Source organism: Brachycentrus maculatus, unplaced genomic scaffold (assembly GCF_059751285.1).
Source record: "Brachycentrus maculatus isolate JH-2025_06_01 unplaced genomic scaffold, ASM5975128v1 h1tg000151l, whole genome shotgun sequence".
Classification (NCBI taxonomy): Eukaryota; Metazoa; Arthropoda; class Insecta; order Trichoptera; family Brachycentridae; genus Brachycentrus; species Brachycentrus maculatus.
In genome coordinates this window covers 46,212-69,086 of record NW_028280904.1, presented here as the reverse complement: position 1 = coordinate 69,086, position 22,875 = coordinate 46,212, and the positions used below count along the sequence as shown (strand labels likewise).

The 22,875-nt window shown below is 33.9% G+C and overlaps 1 protein-coding gene across 1 annotated transcript; it reads right to left on the bottom strand.

Moving 5' to 3' along the window:
• Positions 1-211: 211 nt before the first annotated feature.
• per (period circadian regulator) lies at positions 212-22,441 on the bottom strand. The gene is made up of 23 exons (XM_088261201.1): positions 22,258-22,441; positions 21,494-21,625; positions 21,218-21,293; positions 19,865-20,071; positions 19,126-19,339; positions 17,552-17,663; positions 17,358-17,474; positions 17,087-17,233; positions 16,440-16,561; positions 15,739-15,846; positions 15,095-15,259; positions 14,588-14,753; positions 13,672-13,798; positions 12,867-12,959; positions 12,137-12,226; positions 11,566-11,670; positions 9,765-9,946; positions 8,064-8,252; positions 6,005-6,256; positions 5,459-5,617; positions 2,663-2,764; positions 1,273-1,392; positions 212-641 (listed from the first exon to the last, which is right to left on the bottom strand). Exons 2-23 carry the CDS (start codon positions 21,599-21,601, stop codon positions 558-560), a joined length of 3,045 nt encoding a protein of 1,014 aa, XP_088117327.1. The 5' UTR covers positions 21,602-21,625; positions 22,258-22,441; the 3' UTR covers positions 212-557.
• Positions 22,442-22,875: the final 434 nt, after the last annotated feature.

The following is a 22,875-nucleotide window of genomic DNA, read 5'->3' as shown; positions in this document are numbered from 1 at the left end:
TATTGAAAACATATTACAAGCCACTTACTAAACTTTTTACTGTGCAACATATCTTATTAGGTAAAACCTGAAGGCTTTTTCTCCATTTGAAAAATATTTAGTATATTTAACAAAATAATTAAACAATTCCTTTTCTTCGAAATGCAAAAACAACACTTTCTGCCCTGTAGCGAGTAAATATTTAGTTAAAAATATGCCTCTTTTGCTGGGATATAGTACATTTTCTGGGCATTCTGAAAACATGCATAACTGAAAATTGACGATTTTTGATTTATGACGTTCTTGAAAGGAGTGAGCGATGTATGTAAACACTTATAATGTCGGTCCTGTTTATCGAATTTGGCAAAGCTGCATGCCAATGCTACAAGCACTGCTAAATTTTTGAGTTCTTTTTGATTGGTCCCAAAGGCTGGGTCACAAATATGCTTCAAGTCTTACAAATTGACAAAAATCAGAGAATTGAACCCTTGACTTAAGATAAGTACGCAATACTACAATGGGAACATATTCTGACATTTTTAAGGTTTTTAGTAAGTTTCGAATCACTCTCCATCAAATTATTCAGGGAATGGTGGTGTAAAAGGTAAGTCCTCTTTGTAAAACATATTATTCCTCGCGTTTGGCATTCTTCTATGGCTGGCCTGTAATAATAATAAGATAAAAAAATGTTAGAACAGTTTAAAAATATGTGGAGTAAAAAAACACACCAAAACTACTTTTATGGTTTTTATCACTCATTGAAATTATCTATTTTATCGCACTTAAAATGTTACGACAGTTTCAATTCTTGTTCAATTGCGCTCATTTATCAATTGAATATTTTTGAATTTATCGACTACATGTCACAATTATATATGTGGCGACTGTTTGCAATGTCGTTAATATAATTAATTTACTTGATTTATAAACCCAAATACTCAAAGATAAAAATATTAATAATAGTATCAAATCACTAATTCATTTCCATTTCAGGTATATCCTCTAAATAAAACATTTCAAAATGGTTAACATTTAGTTTTTGCAAATAATACAAAATGCACAATAGTGGATGATTGATATTCCAGCAAAAACGAGAAACATATTGATTTGACATTCACAGTAAATTTATATGAAACAGGTATAAATAAGAATAGTAAATATTTAGTTCAAACGTGAGAAAGAACAATATAAAGGTACTTGGAAAAAAGCAACGCCTTAGCCACAATTTTGAAAACATTTAGATCCGCTGTTGTATATTATATTACATACAAATATACTTATATACAAATTAACCTGATTAACATCGTCTTCGTTCAAACTGGCACCAGTAAATCCATCTCGCAATCTATCAGAACGACTATCCCCTTGCAATTCCATGGTCAGGAGGGATAATTGCTGTCTGACTAAATTAGGCTAAAAGGTAAAAGAGGGCTGTTCATATGTGATATTATATGAGAGGGACTTCAAGCAGTTGTCACTTTTAGAGCTGTATTGGGGACTCAACTGTCATTTACAGTAACAATACTCATAAATAACCGAGTTGTATTTGAAAATCCGAGTTCTAAAACGTCTAGAAATATATTGAAATAAATATTCCATTTGTATGAAATGTTTTAAGTTGAAGTACTGTTTTATGTTGTAGATGTTAAGAAGATATTTTTTTAATTCAAGGGAACATTTCTTTCATCCATGGTCGTCCGTGACTGAATATGTAATATACTTGTTTGGAAATAATACTTAAAAAATACATAATGTATTACATATAATAATAAAATATATTAATATATACTGAATATTATTGACATATCGCTCACTCCTTTCAAGAACGTCATAAATCAAAAATCGTGAATTTTCAGTTGTGCCTATTTTCGGAGTGCCCAGAAAATGTACTATATCCCAGCAAAAGCAGTATATTTTTAACTTAATATTTACCCGCTACAGGGCAGAAAGTGTTGTTTTTGCATTTTGAAGAAAAGGTATTGTTTAATTATTTTTTTAAATATACTTCATATTTTACAAATGGAGAAAAAACCTTCAGGTTTTACCTAAAAAGATCTGTTGCACAGTAAAAAGTTTAATAAGTGGCTTGATATTTATTTTTAATACATTGTGTAATATTTTTAAACTTTAAAAACGTTCTCCTGAAAAATCAAGTTTTTTGATTTATGACGTTCTTGAAAGGAGTGAGCGATATGTCTAACTCGGCTGTCCAAATTTAAAACACAGTAAGGGACATTTTTTTTGTAGTACGTTTTTTTTGCATTTATGGATGAAGTAGACTCTACTTAAACTCTTAGACTCTCTTTTTTTTGTTGTAGGTTTTTTTGTATTTTTGGACTCTAGTCCAAAAATACAAAAAAACCTACAACAAAAAAATGTCCCTTATTGTGTTTTAAATTTGGACAGCCGAACTTCTCTGGAACTATCGAAATCAGCTGTCCTTATGAAACATTCATAAAAGACAGTCATCTTTTGAAAACGAATATGTGATAAAATTAAAAACACCGAATAAAATAACTACTTCGATAAATATTAAATAGATATCGTACAAAAATATGTAAAGTGAAACAAGCAAAGCAATAACATACATAAAAACAAATCCCTTCTTGGAAAATTCCTTGTATATGTTTATGTATAATTACATATAGAGTAAAATAAAAGTAGAATGAATTCTCACACTTACTTGATTTTGGTTGGTGAGTGATCGCATATCAGAATTCAAGAGTACATTGATTGGTGCTTCAGGTACTCGGTATCTGTAATATAACTGAGGCGTAGGTTGTACCTAAAAAAAAGAAGAATCGTGTTACGAAAAAAAAAAAAAAACAAATAAAACTACCTATCAAATATATAATACGTAGGCTAGATACCACATGCTAAGGTATGAGTGACGTGCATAAAGACTGTTGGGTGCTACGAGGGTGTGATGGAAGAATGATCACTAATCAGGGGAAGTATACAGGGTGCTAAAACTTTTTTAAATTTAAGTTTCTTTCGATACATTTCGCATCATTTTCATTGAAAACTATTCGGAATGCATTGAAACAAGTGCCACAATTGATTTTAAGAAATAGTGGATTTACCAAGCAAAACTTTAATTAAAAATGGATAGATACTACATATCATGATTATTTAAGTAAAACATGAATTAAAAATGGATAAATATTATCATGATTGCTTAGCAAATTTATAGCTTTAATCAATTAAATTTATCAAATAATCATGTGAATATATGTTTGATTATAATAAGATGGAATTAATCATTTACAGTACGCTAGGTTATAATATGTTGACATACATCAATATTTAACAAAGTAATAGTACTTCAATAGGGTCTCCTGAAATTATTATTGAATTCAATAAATTTTTAATTAAAAATGCTTATGAAGCACAGATGGGGGCTGGACACAAGGCAACACTGGGCGCCGTGTCGCGATTGCCAACGAGCTGATCTTCTCACGTCATCTCTCCGAATTATGCTTTGTTATTTATAATATTCATAGTTTTTTTTATTTTTCGTTATTATAATTTTATGTTTAGAATATGTACTATGTAAAGAAAATATAGCCGATGAAGTATAGTACATACAGCTTAGTCGAGTCAGAATCATGCAGTTTCTTTGTATTTGCATATATGCCATTCAATATTTGTCTTAACAAAATATTTTATTTATTGTTTCGGCAGTAAGTTTGTGGTGAGACATGTTACAATGATTAAAGAAAACACTTTTATACCACTTAAGCTTTATTAAAGTCTACATGTTTCGGAAGTTAAACTTCCATTATTCAGGTCTGTATAGTAACTAAAATATAAAATATAAAATTGTTCTATAAATAAGGAGAGGAGAGAGTCAGGGGAAGGGGTCAATGATGGAAGTTTAACTTCCGAAACATACAGTCTTTTTTTCTTTAATCATTTACACAATTCAATATAATAACCTCTGTTTCAGTCTAAACATTCAGTACCTTTGTTAAATTGAAGGTTCTCGCTAAAACAATTGAAAACTATCTTATATATCTATACTCCAGCAAGCATATTTTAGTTTACATATAATTCTGTACTATTATGATGTGAGAATCCTTTCATTCCTTGGAATGCTAACATGAGCGAGACAGACTATGCGTGTAGAGGCAAATCAGGCATTAAGACAGTAAAATTAATAAATTTCTCTTCTAAATGGTGCATGCATATAAGTGCCTTGGTGACAAGTTGCATTATATCTCTTTGAACATACGTACCATAGTCTGTGATGCATAAGCCATTCATTATGTTAAAAATAATATACAATGTTAGCATTACTAATACGTACAGTACGCACACCAGCTCATACTGTGACTTTTTCGGGCAATTCAAAAGTAAATGGTTACATTAAAATAAAAATATAGGAAAGGACAAAATGAAACAGAAGATTGAGTGTTCCTCAGCTGGATAGATAATGTTGCCGACATTATCTTTGAAGATTGATTAATCTTTGAAGGAACATCTTCAGAAAGCAACTGTTTTCGATGGAGTTACTAACACAATGACTGGTGCAGTGCAGGATAAATGATTGATGCAATTTTACATATTTGTCCCGAAAAATCATATAATACCATTTTTAAGTGAAATGCACTGCCGGCAATTTTGGTCACTGTCCGCCTCTGCTATAAGTATTCTTATTTGTACTTATAATAAATTATTACTCAATATTAAATGTTAAAATCAAACACTGATTTTTTGACATAAAATTAATTTAGTTAAAATTAATTAGTTGGAAAAAGGAGCAGAGAACGACCGAGGAAAACTTGGCACAATCAGGTATGTCAAATACTTGAAAGCGGCCGGGTCAGGAGTCGTAATAATCGTCGGGTATGTATGAGGAGATGCATGAATGTAGAAGAGGCAAAGAATGTTTGCAAAGACAGAGTGGTGTGGCGTTCGATTCTCTCTGCCTACCCTTACGGGGAAGCGGCGTGATGGTTAGTTAGTTTTTTTAGTTTTAAATTAATTTTTTATGTGATTTTTTTAACAACAAAACACAACTCAGTAGACTCAAAAAATGAGTTTGATTTTAACATTTAATATATAAATTAAAATGAAGGTCTACAAATTAAACGCCAAATCTATAAATAAATTCATACTTGTTTGAGCCCTTTGTTCCTGGGATAAAAGTACATATTATGTACATATTAAATAAAAGCTGACTCAAAAAGCATATAAATCACTGCAAAACCAACAAATTGACTCTCTTTGTCACTTGAGCTAAACGATTTATTAGCATACTACACAAAGTAAATAAAATATAATCTTCTTTCAGTCATGCAGCACTGTAAAGTCAATTAAAATTAAGTTTGTGCACTCGGCACTAAAAGTCGAGCATCAATCTAAAGTTTAATTAGGTTAGATCAGTATTTGCACATATTATCTGAATGTGTACAACTTGATAATATGTATTATAGTTGTAAAAGCAAAGGTAATTAGTAGATATAAGTTTGTTTACCGAATCCAACCAAGGTGGCAGCGGATTGTTTGATACCGCGTATTGCCTTGCATTACGATTGCCAACACTTGAAAATGCTGAATTGGTAGGATCCCCAAGCATTCTATACTCACAAGTGTTTGTATTATTTAGCGAAGCATCTTGCCCCCATTGGTGAATCTAAAAAGTAACGCAAAAAAAGTTATAACACAAAAAAAGTTATAACAATGCGTAGCGTCGAGAGAGAGACAGATATAGGGCATGATTATGGCGCGGGCTAATTACCGACCGCAAGAAAAATCAAGGATGTGTTCTTTTATTTATCCTTGAGATATTACAAATTATTAGTCAGATATTACAACAGATGTCATAAGGCCAAGGATTGACGTATTATTATATCCAAAGTTCCACACCATAAAAAAATCCCTCCAAGTTGAACTGAGGTTGGAAACTTGGAGCCAAGTAAAAACACATACGGTTATGTCAGCCGCATATGGGGCATGTTTTACAAAAACACATACGGTTATGCGAGCCGCGAAAGATCCGGTTGATAAAAAATAAACGAACCCTTGGTCCTTGAGCGTAGGTGTTAGGAGAATCCTCTGTGAATAAAGGCTGCCTGTTAGTGAGGTCTTCTGCACTCTCCTCGTCTGCTTCCACAACCACATTCAAGCCAACGTCTATATCTCCTTCCACGCCGACATCTATTTCTTCATCCGCACTAACGTCAGATGTGTCAGTTTTCATGAAAGAAGAGTAGAGCGCAGCATTACCCGAGTCTCTCTGTTCATTTGCATTTACGACAAGTGGAGCATCCGACTGTTAAAAGATAAAGGACTAAATATACTACACATGCAACAGAGGACTAAAATTAGATTACTTATAAATATTAGAAACAGGAATTAATAATAATTTACAACTAATAAATACACAACTAAACGATTTTTCTAAAAGTATGTAAGCTATTAAATATGTTTGCAATCATTCAACCCTTTTCAATCGTGATCCTTTTTGACTGTGACTGCTATTCAACACAAAAAATAAAGCCACTTGAGATCTACCCAAGTCCTTTTGCCTAATGGCCAAAATATTTTGAATTTTTAGCATTAATCAGTATTGATAAAAAAATAAAAAAAACTAGCAAGTATTGAAAATAGGTGCCTGAGGCAAATACTGGGTATAAAGTGGTATAACTTCGTCAGGAATGACGATGTGAGGAGAAGAACTCAAGAGCCCCTCATACTGGAAGTCCTAAAGAGGAGAAGGTGGACATGGTTGGGACATGTCCTTAGAATGCCACCTGAGTGCATCAACTCCTCATGTCTCTTCTTCCTGCCCCGAGGATTCCGGCGCCCTGGAAGGCCGCTGATGACCATTCACCTACTATACTCAGCGGAACTTCAAGACGCCGGACTGACCTGGGAGGAAGCCAAGGAGATGGCGCATGACAGAGTGACTTGGAGACGTCTCGTGTTGGCCATATGCTCTAACTAGGGAGCAATCATGGAAAGAAGAAGAAGAAGAAGTCTTGATAAAGAAGCGGTTAGCTTCGAAACCGGTAGACATTATTATTAAGTTATAATAAAATATTTTTAGTGATTTTAAAACAAAGTTAAATTTTAATTCAAGAGTAAACATTTATTTGTATTATTTATTGATTCAACATTGATTAACTTTGTGGAATGACTTGTCGATTTAAAAAAAAATTAAACACTTGTAATATACCACTTAATGAGTTTTATTTCATTAACACGACTAGTTTCAAAGGCAACTAAAGTGAAAGTAATGTTTTACTTTTCACCTGTAGATGAAAACGTCTGTTTGTTTTCAAAACTAGTTGTGTGTTATGAAATTAAACTCATTAAGTGGTATAATACAAGTGTTTAATTTTCTATAAATTGTTCTATAGATAACCCAGGCATTTGTTAACGTAGTATGTACTGCAATATGAAACGCCAATTTTTTTTTTACTTATCTGCCTCCGTGAAGTAATGGTTAGCGTGTTTAGCTACCGTGCTGGAGGTCCCGGATTCAATTCCCAGGGGGGGGGGGTGGAAATAAATATTAGTGATTTTACACTCTAATATTTATTTAATATTGCCCTGGATTGGTCCTTGAAGCGCAGGAGTGATCACCTTTCTTTTATGTAAGTAACAATCAAGATAACACCGTGTCAATACGATACAGTGCCGTATGCACCATTGGGTGCAGATAAGGGTTAAAAGAATAATATATTTAGAGTACTGAGAATCGATACATATTGACTATGGAATTTATTTCACCATATCCACTACCTATGTGGAGCATATGGAGTCCACAAACTGTCTCTAGACTTTTCAAGAGTAGTTTGATATGTGCTTCACCAGCGTCAGAAAGAAATACTAAAATCTGTTAATATTTTAGAAAAAAAATGTCGTTGATTTTGTATACACCTATTAAAAAGAACTATTTTTGCAATAAAAAAAATTTCAGAAATTCTAGCTTCCAAATAAGAAAAATATCTCATCACTAAAATGGTTATTACAAATATTTTGTGAGTATTAAGTGACTAATTCAACTTAAACCAAGTTATATTTTTTATGAACTGTACCAGGATGTGTAATAACGAGTTGAATCAATTGCTTACCCTGTTGAAAGTTGATACATCAAGAGGATATTCAGGTTCAAGGACAGATGCGGGAATTGTGGTTTCCGTTTTCTCGGGTGGATAAGTCACAAACGGGTAAGGAGGATATTCCATCAATGGCCCCATATTAGGTTGATGCATTGCATGGACACCAGCTTCTTCCGGCATGTTCGAAGGCAGATAGCAAGCCTTAAATCATAAATGAATTATGGTCAAATTTAGCTGCACTGTTGAAGAGACTGAAAATTCATAAAAGGGGCGTTGCACACAAAGTAATAAAATGTACAAGTATAGATAGATGAATGATGAAATTTTAAATGAAAAACACTTAACCTTTTAACCGCGTTCACTTTGTTCCTGAGAGACGCCCGTGCGCAGCGGTATTTCGCCGTTTTTTAAATGATTAGTTTTATCATGTATTTAGTTAAGAAACGATTTATTTTCTTAAACAAAAACGTTCAATGGGATTCATTGTGCCTTTTTGGTACTCTATAATACACTCGTGTCACATTATTCTTGAAATATATCGTAATATAAACAAATAAGATCGTAACATAAATAAATCAAAGCACGCATCGTGTGTCACTCTTACCCACTGGCGATGCGTAGCGTCGAGAGTGAGACAGACATAAGGTATGATTATGGCGCGAACTAATTACCGATTGCAAGAAAAATCAGGGATCTGTTCTTTTATTTATCCTTGTGATGTTACAAATTATTAGTCAGATATTTCAACAGATGTCATAAGGCCAAGGATTGACGTATTATTTTATTTAAAGTCCCACACCATGAAAAAATCCCTCCAAGTTGAACTGAGGTTCGAAACTTGGAGCAAAGTAAAAACACAAACGTTATGTCAGCGGGTCAAAAAGCCGCGTACAGGGAATGTTTTGTGAAGACACATACGGTTATGCGAGCCGCGTGGATCCGGTTAAAGATTATTTACTGTTCTTTAGTAGAATCCATATTAAGATGGAATTAAGTTCAGCATTCAGATATGGAGTTCAGTTCGACATTCAACGAAAACAAATTATAAAATGGTTCAAAATCTGCAATTTTCCAAAATGAAAAAAATTGTACCCAGTCATATATATAATCAAAGGGACAATCCAATCTTGATATATTAACATTTAAGATTACTGCCGGTACGTGGAATATTGTGGATGAATATTATCCTTGATCAACAAACTAGACAAAAATATCGAAATCTTTTAGTACGCAACCATGATACACTCTTTCCACACAACAAAGGTTTGATAGTCCCAAGAATTAACAATAAATATGGGAGTCGAACACTGCAACATATCGTTCCGAACATTTTAAATTTGTTGCCGACGGATGTTAGAGGTCAAAATAAAATATGGAACAAAGGCAAAATAAAGGAATGGGTAAATGATCAAGAATTAATTTTATGAAAATTGTAAAATGTATATATTCTTAATTTTTCTCTCTTTTTTGTGTGTATATTAGGTTAAAATGGTTAAAAACAATAAAAATGTATTAAAAAAGAACTCCACCGACATGACACACAAGGTGGCTTGGTGGGCCTCTGCTAAATAATTTTTTGTTAAAATTTGTTAAAAAATTATGAAATAAAAAATACAAATAAATAAAACCTTGTTTTTTACCACTTGAGTTTATTTTATTATAAGTCAAAAGATGAAAAAGCTCAATGTCGGTAAGTCTGGTAAGGAAGCTTACCCGTTGGTAGTTGCCGAACTGTAAGCCATACGGCGTTGTATTTGATGAGTAAATCGGGGCCAAATGAGCCTGAGGAATCAAAGGTGTCGGGTTTATCGGCATCTGTGGGTAGTTCATTGCATGCGACGAATACATATATGGCTGAGAGGCGTAAGCCGATTGCGGGTACATCATATACGGATCTAGAAAAGAATATTAATACAATCTATATACATAAAACAAAATAACTGTCCGCATCCGTATGTTTGGGTCTGCACGCTTGGCTGTTGTTCTGGAGGTCCCGGGTTCGATATCCAGGGATGGGGTCAAATAAATATAAGTTATTTTTTCATTCTAATATTTATACACTATTACCCTGGACCGGTATCTGAAGCGGAGAGCTGGTCACCTTTCCTTCATGTGTTAACAATCAAGATAACACTGCGTTTATATGATACAGTGCTCTATTCACGATTGGGGTGCGAATAAGAGTTCGAAGATAAATGAAAATGTAAATTTTCGTTTGTTCAAAATGTTGAATCTCTCAATGTGAATCACGAAATAGTTTTACACAATGTTGCATTTGAATACGCATGTGTTTTATCTGTATCTAAATAGATAAAAATGCAAATGTTCATTTATTAAAAATCTTAAGTCTCCTAAATTTATTCACCGATTGCTGATTGCGATTTGAAATTTAAACAAAACGTTCAATGACGCATGGTTTTATCTATATGCCTGTGTTCATTATCAGTACAAACAATAATTTTTCTTCTTCATCTTCTAACCCTTATAGGCACCCGATGGTGCATAGGGTACTGCATCATATCGATACTGTGTTATCTTGATTGTTTATTGCACGAGTCAAGGCAAGGTGATCAGCGCTGTGCTTCAGGTCCAGGGTGATATGAAATACATATGAAAGCGAAAATCACCCATATTTATTTTGACCTCCCTGGAAATCGAACCCAGGGCCTCCAGCACGGTAGAAAGATGTGCTAACCACTACACGGAAGCGGATTACACACAATAATGCTTTCATAGAACAAATCAAACAAAATACATAAATGTAGACAGTGATGGTTTACCATGAATAGTTATAAATATAAAACACTGATATAAGACATTTAAAAATTTTATTTGTACATCAAAAGCACTTGACTTGTGATGATTCAAGCATCTTAAATTTGTCTTCTATCATACAAAAATAAAAGCACTCTAGTAAAAACTAAGTCAATCAATGATTTGTCTAATCAATTCCATTTTTAACGCACTTCGGACGGGAAAGGCATTTCTACCCGTTCGGTCAATTGCTGCTTTAAGACGGGAAGGGTATTTCCGCCTTCTGCACCGACCTCATTTCAAAGAAAAAAGCAAAAAAGCAGGAATGATCCAATGTTTTTTATAAAAAAAAAAAACTAACTAACCATCACGCCGCTTCCCCGCAGGGGTAGGCAGAGAGAATCGAACGCCACACCACTCTGTCTTTGCAAACATTCTTTGCCTCTTCTACATTCATGCATCTCCTCATACATACCCGACGATTATTACGACTCCTGACCCGGCCGCTTTCAAGTATTTGACATACCTGATTGTGCCAAGTTTATGTTTTTGTTTATGTTTATTTTGTGTTTTTTATGAATATTATAAACCAATCTCTTTTTTAAGGTCTAAACCGTATGAATACAATTTTTAAATCCCGTCACCAGCGGTCCACAGGTGTAACAAAAAACTCATCTGACATGTGTTAATAGAAAAAAAAACCTCTCGTAAACACTATCCTTCTACTATCCATATTTGTAATTTCTAGTAATATACTTACAAGAATAAGGGAGCATTGGTGGTGTGTAATGGGGGACTCGACGGTATTGAGACGATATCAAGTAAACACCAGGATACATCCCCGGATATTGGATGCTTCCACCGGCTGATACATGAAATGAAAAAAATATTCATGGTGCAGAGCTTGAAGGAAAAAATTGAAGTACGTGTTACACATGCAATTATTGTAGCGATACAGGTCTTATGAAATCCATCATTCTTCTTCTAATCCTTATCCGCACCCAATGGTGCATAGGGCACTGCATCGCATTGACGCAGTGTTATCTTCGATTGTTACTTACATGAAGGTAAGGTGATCACTCCTGCGCTTCAGGGACCAGTCCAGGATGATATTAATTAAATATTAAAGTGTAAAATCACTAATATTTATAATCACCCCCCTTTGGGAATCGAACCCGGGACCTCCAGTACAGTAGGTAAATACGTAAACCATTACATCATGGAGGCGGAAATGGTGCGGTAAATACACAGAAATAATGAAAACAAAATATAATATGATAGAGGGTTACCTAGGAATATCATCAAAAAACATATTAAAAAATAATTATTACATATCGATTGTGCAACTGGTTGTACAGGTGGTTGCATGGAGCTCGTTGCAACTGAAAATGGTGGCCAGAGGCTGCTGACATCCCCTTGTTCTAAAAATAAAAATAAAAAATCTCATTCTGACATTCCAAGCAAAATTTTCTTATCATATTTTTGGTTCAAACACATCTGCAAAATGTCGGTCTGTTCTCTCATTAACTGGAAAATTCCCGGAATAAATCATTTGTGTCAAACTTCTGCTATCACAAACCCAAAATTTCCTTTAAAGAGTATCAATTAATGTAAATTGATGCATAAAATAAATACGTTTTATGTAATTAACTCATTGTTGGTAGGCAGTATTTTCATCAACCCCGAACCTATTTAGTTTACTAATTAGGGTAGTATACTAATCACAAGTAACCACAAACACAACTCCGATCTGTACAATGTTTTTTATCATCTCGGTTGTACCAAAAGAAAGCAAATAGAACGCTTATAAGCGTCTCCCGCTCTCTACCAACAGTATGCAGAAGACGCTTTTAAATGTCAAAACAATGTGTTAAGAGTGATTTTATTCATTTTCTGAAATAATAGTATGCTGAAGACGCTTTTAAATGTCTCCCGCAAATAATGTGTTACAAGTGATTTTATTCATTTTCTGAAATAGTAGAATTGCTAACAAATGTGTAAAATCATCTGTTTCTAGAACTTTAAAAGTTTTATTTTAATCACCTCTAAACTAGGACCTACCCTGATTAATTTCTTGTCCCATGGATGCTTGTGTGTACAATGGTGTTGGGTAATCGTCAACTTCCATGTAATTATCGTTTTCTGCTGAAATACCTGGAAGTTGGAAACAAACACCTTTAAAAAAGAAACAAAAATATGGCGGAAAACAGGTAATATTTTATGAAAGCAGTATTTATTAGATATTCATAATTCATTCTCGGTTGCATTATACAGATATATATGTTGATTCAATCTTGAATTTAAAAGAATATCAGTATTTTTGTTTATTTTGTTTTTTGTTTATCATAAATGACAACATTTTGAGTGTGTCCAAATACCTATTCACAAATCTGGATTATCTCCACTTAGGAGTTCATTTTTAAAATTTTCACATGTCAAAATGTTGTAAATAAAATAACTGGTCAAAATATAAGCTACATAAAAAAAAAAGTAATCATGTTTTCAGGCGGTGTCAGTTTATGAATATATTCCGGGGTTCGGACCTTGCATACAAATAAAAGAGTCTCTGCCTAAAAAAAGCATTACTCAATCCAACATAGAGGGCTGTTGTAAACTCATATGTACTGTGTCACGAGATTGATCAATATATCTAGGAGTTTCAAAAATTTGAGCAGAGTGACTGTCAATCATGGGTAGAATCGGTGAATGTTGCATGTGTGTAGAGTGATCACTTGACCAGCCTATGACAGGTCATAAACCCTGTAAATGCCCAGACTTCCATATTCTTCTTTATCTATGTTGAGATGTCAAAAATGTATCATTAATTATTTGCTGCTAAACAAAAATTAAGCATTTGTAATATTACTTGGTATTTGGTCCGCCACAGTGGTTTGAAGAGGGACTTCATTCAACTTCATCATTTTATGGTGTATCGATCCCACGTCCCATGATTTAGACCTGGGCCTTTTAACTCCAGCCACAACATTGTTTTCCTATTAAAATAGAGAATAATAATACTTGTATAAAACATACTTAAGTATTTTTATAATTTAAATATACTTCCAATAATTTGGATGCTATTTCTCAGTAGCGCAAATAAATTTAATATGTATTAAATAATTTTTTTTTTTTTTCAAAATTACAAGTTTACTAAAGCAATTCACCGATCGATATGAAATTTCGACACAAAATCACTTTGCATTCAAAAACGTTTTTATTGTGACAGATAAAAACATGCTTTTAGAAGAAAAACAACAGCTTATTTGATCAGGATGTCACTGCCATCTGCTGTAAATTGAAGAACTAAACGTTGCTTACGGCAGACAGCGTGCTTCTCGATAGCTGCTGTCGATAAGCATTTTTACTGTTTTTGGTTGCATTATTGTTTCAAAGATTTTCAATTTTATCATTGCATCACTAGCATTGCGAAAATAAATATAAAAAATGTGTGCATTCTATTTTTTTCATTTTTATTTGTGAAATAAGAAATTTAAATACTATCACGATGCAAGGGGATAGGCAGAGAGAATAGAACGGCACTACTCTCTTATTGCAAATATTCTTCCCTCTTTCACATTCATGCATCTCCTCATACTTACCTGCCAACTATTTTGACTGATTGACCTGATTGCTTTCAAGTATTTGACATACCTGTTCATGTCAAGTTTTTCTCGGTCTTCCTCTGCTCCTTTTTCCAACTACATTCGCCTCGTGAATTTGTTATACTGTTCTCTCCTCACTCAACGCACCTTTTTCAATTTTATAAAAATGAAAATACTAACTTGGGCATTCACAGCAGTCTGATTGAAGGTCATCGTTGATACTTCACATTTTTTCACATTTTTTCTGTATTTGTTTTTACCGTCTTTGTTCTTCGCTTGAGTCTTAGCGACTGATTGAGCTTCCTTATGTTTGTCCACCATAAGTTTTTCCATCGCAGAATTGTGCCTGAAACCGTTTGAATTTAGTAAAGTAACTAGAATAAAGTACATACTAAGCACAGACGCACTCGCTCGCAACCGAAGTCACATCTTTCGAGGACAACCACTACACTCCGAGAAGGTGAAGCTCCTACCGCCAAGACAGGTCGTGAGCTACATGACTCACGTAGGACTTGAGAGCGAGCTATGACAAAGAGGCGGGTCATAATAAACCTAATATGGTCGCGGTAACATAAGGGATGCAAGACCCCTTGACCTCATAAAAAAAGTACAGATAATGTTAGTGGATCCGAGCTCATTACAGAACGAAAGGTAACATTAAGATATAGATGGATGAAAAAGTCATACTCGTTAAGCAAATCTTCTGTCAGGTGAACAGCTTTATAATCGTGACTTATGGAAGTCGTCGGGACTGTTGCTGTGGACTGACATGGTTGATCAGATGGCACGTTAGGATTAACACACTCCGCAGGCGCAGACGTATCCATTGCTTCAGGTGGTGAATCACATTTCCTAAGAATAAAATTACAAAAAAAGTCTTATTTATTGTTTCGGCATTAACTTTGTGGTAAGACATGTTACAATGACAATTACAACAGTATGTGGAGCAGAGGACAAAATATTTTTTTCCAATTGGAGTGTAACTATCTACCTAGATTTTTTTTAAATAATTTTTATTTTGTTCTTAAATTTCATGAAGGCGTTGATGCTTAAAGACTTGAAGGGTATTTTCACCTACTGCGGTGGCCTAATTTCAAAGTCAGAAAAGAAGGAGTTATTTAATGTTTTTACATGAATATTGTATACCAATCTCTTTGTTTGGGTCTAAACTATATGAATACAATTATCAAATCCTGTCGCCAGCGGTCCGCAGGCATAAAAAACACCCGTCCAAAATGTGTTAAGAACATCAACTGCTTTTTGATCAAGGAGTAAGGGGAAATTGAATTACTTAGTTAATCTTTCTAAGAATATTCAGTCGTTTGATTTACCTGTTATGTTCATCGCCCGACTGGTTGAGTATATTATTTCGCAATGTATTCTGTGCGGTTTTCTCAAGTGCACTGGATATTCCCGTGCGAGGTTTACTTTCGAAAAACCTAAAATAATGTTTAATTTTTTACATAATTCATATCTAATAACATTCATCTAACCCTTATCCGCACCCGATGGTGCATAGAGCACTGCATCGTATTGACAAAGTGTTATCCTGTTACTTACATGACGGCAAGGTGATCATTCCTGCGCTTCAGCGACCAGTTCAGGGCAATATTATACATATAAATATGGGAGTGTAAAATCACTAATATTTATTTTCTTAATTATATATGTTATATCTTAAGTAATTAAAAAAAAGCATTTGGGAAAATATAAAACAAAATAAATATTGTATGGAAAAATACAATTGCTAGGTATGAGTAGTCTATTAATTGATTCGGAAGTCACTTTGTGGTAAAATCTATCCATTTTTAATTAATGTATTACTTAGTATATACTTTTACTTAAAATCTACTGTGACACGTGTTTCGATGCATTCGGCATAATTTTCAATACGGTGTTTGAAAATGATGCGGAATGCATCGAAACACGTGTTACAGTAGATTTTAAGAAAAAGTGGTATTTACTAAGTAATACATTAATTAAAAATGAGTAGTCTAAATAGAATGTTAATATTTTTCCTATCATAACATACCTTTGCAAGTTGTCATTGTAATTCATTTGCGTATAGCTTGGAGGTGTCTCATTGCTAGACACGCTACTGCAGTATTCATATGGCGGAGGTATGATTGGATCAATAAGGACTGGATTCTGCCCCTGTAAATAATAGTTAATTAAAAAAATAACCTAGAATAGCTTCTACTTCTTGGTATCGGCCTTGTGGGCTGTTTTGAAGAGGGATTAGCCTCCTACGATGTCAATTCCTAGCTGTTGATCCATTTCTTTGGTGGTCCGCCCGGGAGTCTACCGTGGAGTTGGCCGTACAGTGCGATGTGGGGGAGTAAAATAGCAACAACAACAAAAATCTCCATGGTGTGAATATGATCAGAGTTTTAGGGTCTTCTGGTCATGATGGAAAAAAGCGCAGTTTTAATCATGAATTGTTATAAGACCCTCGGCGATAGAAACCTGCTTATTTCGAGGTATATTTCAAAGATGGACAGTCAATTCAAATACTGAAGAAAATTGCCAAAAAAATACCCTTGACATTTTGCATAATCCTTTGAATGAAAGTTACTGTAAATCTTCAGGGAACTTTCTTCCTAAAATAGCAAGTAACCCAATGTTCGGCTCAGACGTACAGAATTACGTTATCATTTACGAAATATATATTTTTATTACCGAAACACCAGGTTCTTCAGGGACGAAAGGTGTGAAGTTGTCCTCTGGTTTCGCATACTCTTCTACGAGGTTTTTCAAGAACCCCGCAAGTCTTTTGCATCTCCTGCGAATCTCCTGTTTACTTGTCTCAACTCTCCTAAGTTTTGGCTAAAATAAATATATTACAACTATACTTATGAATAACATTACAAATAACAATTTCTTTTAATGATTAAATTTAAAGTAACATGCTCCAAAAGAAATATGTTATTTAAACATGCTATTTCATTACCTCCATAAGATATTTCAATATATCTGCCCTGATTGAATTATTTCTCATAATAACTTCATCCGACAAAAAAGTACTCGCAAAATTCGTGTAATCAAAAGCCTCAAGATAGGATGGACCCTAAAAACAAACTTGTTTAATTTCTTCACATTACAAATAGAATTTCAATGATTATTATAGATAATTTGATTAAATACCTCCATAATTTCATTGTTAGATACAATAAATTCAATTCTCTTTGACCAGGGATTGACAAATGTTGACCAATCGCTGATGACTGTTATATAATCACCATTTCGTGTACAGAACCTTAAACCGATAATAAATATAAATGCATATTTCTAAGAACAGATATAATAAAAATAAATACCATTGAAAAAACATGCATATAATAAATGTTTGGAACAAATTCATATTACTTACTTACTTACTTATAACCCTTATCAGCACCCAATGGTGCATAGGGCACTGCATCGAATTGACGCAGTATTATCTTGATCATTACTTACACGAAGGCAAGGTGATCACTCTTGCGCTTCAGAAACCAATCCAGGGTAATATTTAATAAATATTACAGTGTAAAATCACAAATATTTATTTTTACCCCCCCTGGGAATCGAACCCGGGACTTCCAGCACGGTAGCTAAACACGCTGACCATTACACCACGGAGGCGGACATTAGATTCATATTAGAATACATTATTATTAGAATACATTATTATATTAGATAATTCATATTAGAATACATGTATTTTGGAAAAGCATTTAGAATACGCCTTTAAAAATGTGAACTGGAAAGGAAGAGGCATTAAAGTCAACGGAGTCAATCTGACCAACCCAAGATTTCCAGATGACATTGTGCTAATATCTGAAGATAATAATGAAGCATAAGAAATGTTGAGAGAGCTTGTGGAACAAACGAGAAAGGTGGCGCTTGTCATAAATGCTAACTGAGGAAGTAAATGAGAATAAGTATCTCGGCCATAACATCCGGATATCCTGAGACAACCAAACAACCGAGCTAGAAAGACAGATACGCCTCGGATGGGCAGCATTTGAGAAATTTAAAAAAATCTTTGACAGCAATATCCCTCAGAGCCTCAAAAAAATAAATGTACGACTATCTGTCCTCCCCAGTAATGATATATGGAGCAGAAACACTAACGCTAACCAAATCAACTGTAAAAAAACTCAGGGTGGCGAAACGAAAGCAGGATCGGTCTAAGTTAAAATTAAGGCATGAATTTATTTTTAAATCAAACACAGATTTTTTTGAGTCTACTAACATATATTTTATTAAAAACACATAAAAATTAATATTGTGACAATTGTTTCGCCTAGTTATGGCATTTTCTAACAATTGACACAGTATTAATTTTTACGTGTTTTTAATAAAATACAACTCATAATTTAAAATGGAGTTCTGAAAAGTGAACGCCAAATCAATAAATAAAATTAAGGCTTTAAGATTGAATAAGAAACACCGAAGTACGCAGAAGATCCGGCATCACAGACGTAGTTGAGGGGGTAAGTTATAATGGTTGTTTGCGGGACATGTTGCAAGATTAAAAGAGCAAAGGTGGACCAAAAGAGTAATTGAGTGAAGACCTGATGAGAACAAAGCAGAGGGAAACACTAAACGAGTTGGTCCGATGATCTGAAAAGAATTTCTGAAAATTGGTTGCAGATGGCATAAGACAGAAGTCTATAGGTGCATGCAGTGGACTGACTCTGTGAATAAGTACATATGAATCCAGAATATTCAATTACCTGTAAGTTTTGGTTCTGTAAGGCATATCTGACTGGGTGACCATCTCGTACACTCGCTTTAAGTATGGCAAGTCATCTGAGTGGTAGAAATCAAATATCGAACGACCTATGATATCTTGCGGGAGATAGCCCAATTCACCTACAGGATCAATATGACACACTATTCCAGTTGACGTGTGGCGACTGGCAAATCGAGTCGGTTTGGGCATACCATCTAGTTTAAAAAGTAAAACCAGTTAGTAAAATTATTCATGCTAATGAAGACGCACACTAAACAATGCACCTACTCCGCATCTTACATTTTTTTTTACTGGGATGGGACAAATAATTCCAATGTACTAGATCCATTGTCATAACGTGTTGTCATTGCGAAATGTGCATTATTTTGTTTTTGTTTTAATGTGAAAATCATGTTAAAATGGTTTTATTCATTGTTTTGTTCATTTTGTGTACCTATGTATAAAAATATATGTTTTGAATTAGAAAAAATCATATTTTATTTTTCAAATTAAGGGTTAGGTGAACGCACATATAAAACTGGTGGGGTTCGGTGCCTCCAACACGATTAAGAACCACTGGACTAGATAATCGATAATTAGACATGTTTATTACGCTCATTTTGTTAAATGAGAGAGAAGAAAGATATAATTTAAAGACTTTGTTGGATCTTTTTTTTTTAAATATGAAAGAATATTTTTGTACTTATAATCATATTATATTGTGAACTGCAAATACACACCTCCATATGGTGATGCAACAGGTAATCCGGAAATTATCAAATATATTTGAGAGTGACCTTCGGCTGTGACATTCCTTAGTGTAAGGACCAACTGGTAAGAAACATAATTAGTATCTCTCTCTCTCACTCCAAAACTGGAGCAGGGTGACACATCGCTCAGCCCCCGGTATCGTCTGATACGGCAGAATAGGGATGTTTGAGGAATATCTAAAAAAATTATCAATTTTCGACAAAAACATTTGGAAAGTAAATACATGATATACATCCAGAACAAAAACAAATTTCCCAAATCATCATTGATGTTCAATTTTATCGCTTGATATTACAAACATTTAAATCATTCTACAATATTTTGAGTGTGTGCAATTCTTGATCCCAAATCTGGGTTTGTCCAATTAGGAGTTATTTATATTGATATCTCAACATCGATGAAGATGAATCTTACTTAGACGAAGAAGCACTCAAAAATAACTTACCAATTTCAACTACAGATGGTGCTGAGAACTAGCATGGGAAGGATGGTCTCAATTGAAAAATAAGATACAATTTCCAAAATCTGAGTAGTGCGGTTGTTAATCATGGGTAGAATAGTGGATGTTACCAAGACATCCATATTTTTCTTCATCTGTGTTGAGATATCAATCTAAATCATTATTATTTTACTTATTATTTAGGTCTTCACTCCTTAGCTGGATTACGATTGTTTAAACTATTGTCTGCCAATGGGCATCAGTGTTCTTCCAGAAACCATGTCCACCTTCTCCTCTTTAGAAGTTTGTATATTCTTACTGGTTGTGGGTCAGTACATATCGAGACTCCGACGTCACTGTAACCGGGAAGGTTCTATCATGATGGATCTTACCCTTTAGCCTTTAAAAAACCTGGCTATTAAGTGGTTATCCTCAGGTTTGATTAAGTTTCTTACGAGGATGTGGCTCCTAGCGTGATACAGGAAAACAGATTCACATATGATGTGTATGAGCATCATTATCCCAGTAGTTCCTTTGCATACTCTGACTGGTCACTCTTTGCCATAGTATTTTCCTTTGTGCTAGCTATTGCTGCTTTTCTTTTTTTCCTTTTTTTGTTAATAATATCTATCATTCCTTTTCTGTTTTATTTATTATCTATATCCCATCAAAAATCTAAGAAGTTAACACTGATGTCAGAAGAATATGTCTTCACAAACCATGTGAGAATTAAATTCACCACATTTTGAGTAAATACTGAGACTTTTCCGAGGTCATCAGGTCACTACTATTAATACCAGCGATACGCAATCAAGTAGAGAAGTCAATAATAGGAAAAACCTACACATTAATGGGCCAGGATAAGGAGGAAAAATGTACTTACTTTTAGGCAAAGCCGTAGGGTAACCAAAAGTTTGGGCCACTCCAATTGTCGCGTGGCTAGTAAATACCACGCGATCCTAAAGAAAATAACAAAAATGTTACCTTGTATTGTTTAAAACGGATTTTTTTTGTATAACTATTTAGGTTGGATCAAGAAACATTCCTTATCATTTTTTGATAAAATAGAAAAAAACAATGAGCTTATATTCCTCCGTGTAAAATAATTACTCCCAATATGACAAAAAAAGTTTCACTTATAAGAAAGCCAGACTATTACCTTTGGGTGAACAAAGTCAATAAATGACCTGCCAATCCACATATCTTTTGGATAATCCAACGCTTCACTGAGGGAAGGACTTGTGTATAACACCAATCCATCGCACATCGAGATGACACAAGAAAATCCAACCTGGAGACATAGATTCTGATATACACTATACTGTCTTTTTATGAGATATTTTAACCGTTAGAGTTGTGAAAATCAATACATTCACTCTGGTATACTTTGCTGAAAGTGAGGCCGTCGATATATTGACAATGACAACATTGTATTTTGTGCGGTCGAGCTGTTAGGGTGTATCCCAGTGTGCGATTTTTAATGTTACTCAATTCATTAATAATATTTACAAATTTAACTAATTTTTGTTAAAAAAAATCAAAGTAATTTTTTTGCTATGAATTACCAAGTGTGCGTAAATGGGTTTGTTTATATTTTCGGATTTTTTAAAAAAAGATTATTTTTCTTCTAGCCATGGCTTTGAGACACCAATCAACACCTGTTTGGACATATCAGTACCCATAGCCGCATGAATAGTAAGTGTGTTATGGTAAGAGATGCTAACAGGTGGTTACAGGTTTATTCTTCTCCAATTTGTCCTTTTTTTAATCGAAAATACACTAAGGCTTAAATAACTAGCAGTTATAATATCTCTAATTCAGAAGAAAAATCCATTGCGCTGTTTATATTATAGAAAAAATTTCAGGTGAAAATAAAAACGTCAAATGGTGTCATTCAAATGTATTCCGGTATTTTATAGTTACCTCCACGAAATTTCCATTTCTAAAAAATGATTGAGGAAAAAATTAAAGGCTGTCTGACTTTTGAATTTGTATTCATAATTTCTAACTGTAAAAGCGGCTGAGTGCATTTGCACCATAATATTTTTCCATTTCCACCGGCTGTGTAAACGTCAGTGTCAAAATTGGCCATGGAACTTTTACATCCATAGATAAAATATTTATATTCTTATGTGAGTACGCGTGCACACGACCGACTTACAACTTTCGGAGTTCGGAATTGTAGAAACCCATACAAGAATCTGTGTACTCGCAAAAAAAACTACTTTATTGTCTGATGTATTCATAAAATATTTGTAGTTATTAATTGTGTCGCTTAGTTTCAAAATCCGCCAAATCCATGTAAGTCGATTTTACAAAAAAATGCAAAATTCTCTGGGTGACATTTATGTTTAAAAAAATTGTCTACCTTTAAATGAAATATAATGAAATTGAGAATTATCCAGTTTTTTTTAGAAAATTCGTCAGTATTTTTTAAGAAAACGATGTTTTATGGTAAAAATATGGATCTGACGGATACTGATATTCACTTTGGGATCTGGCGGGTTTTGACATTAACATTGAAGGATGTGGCGGATTTTG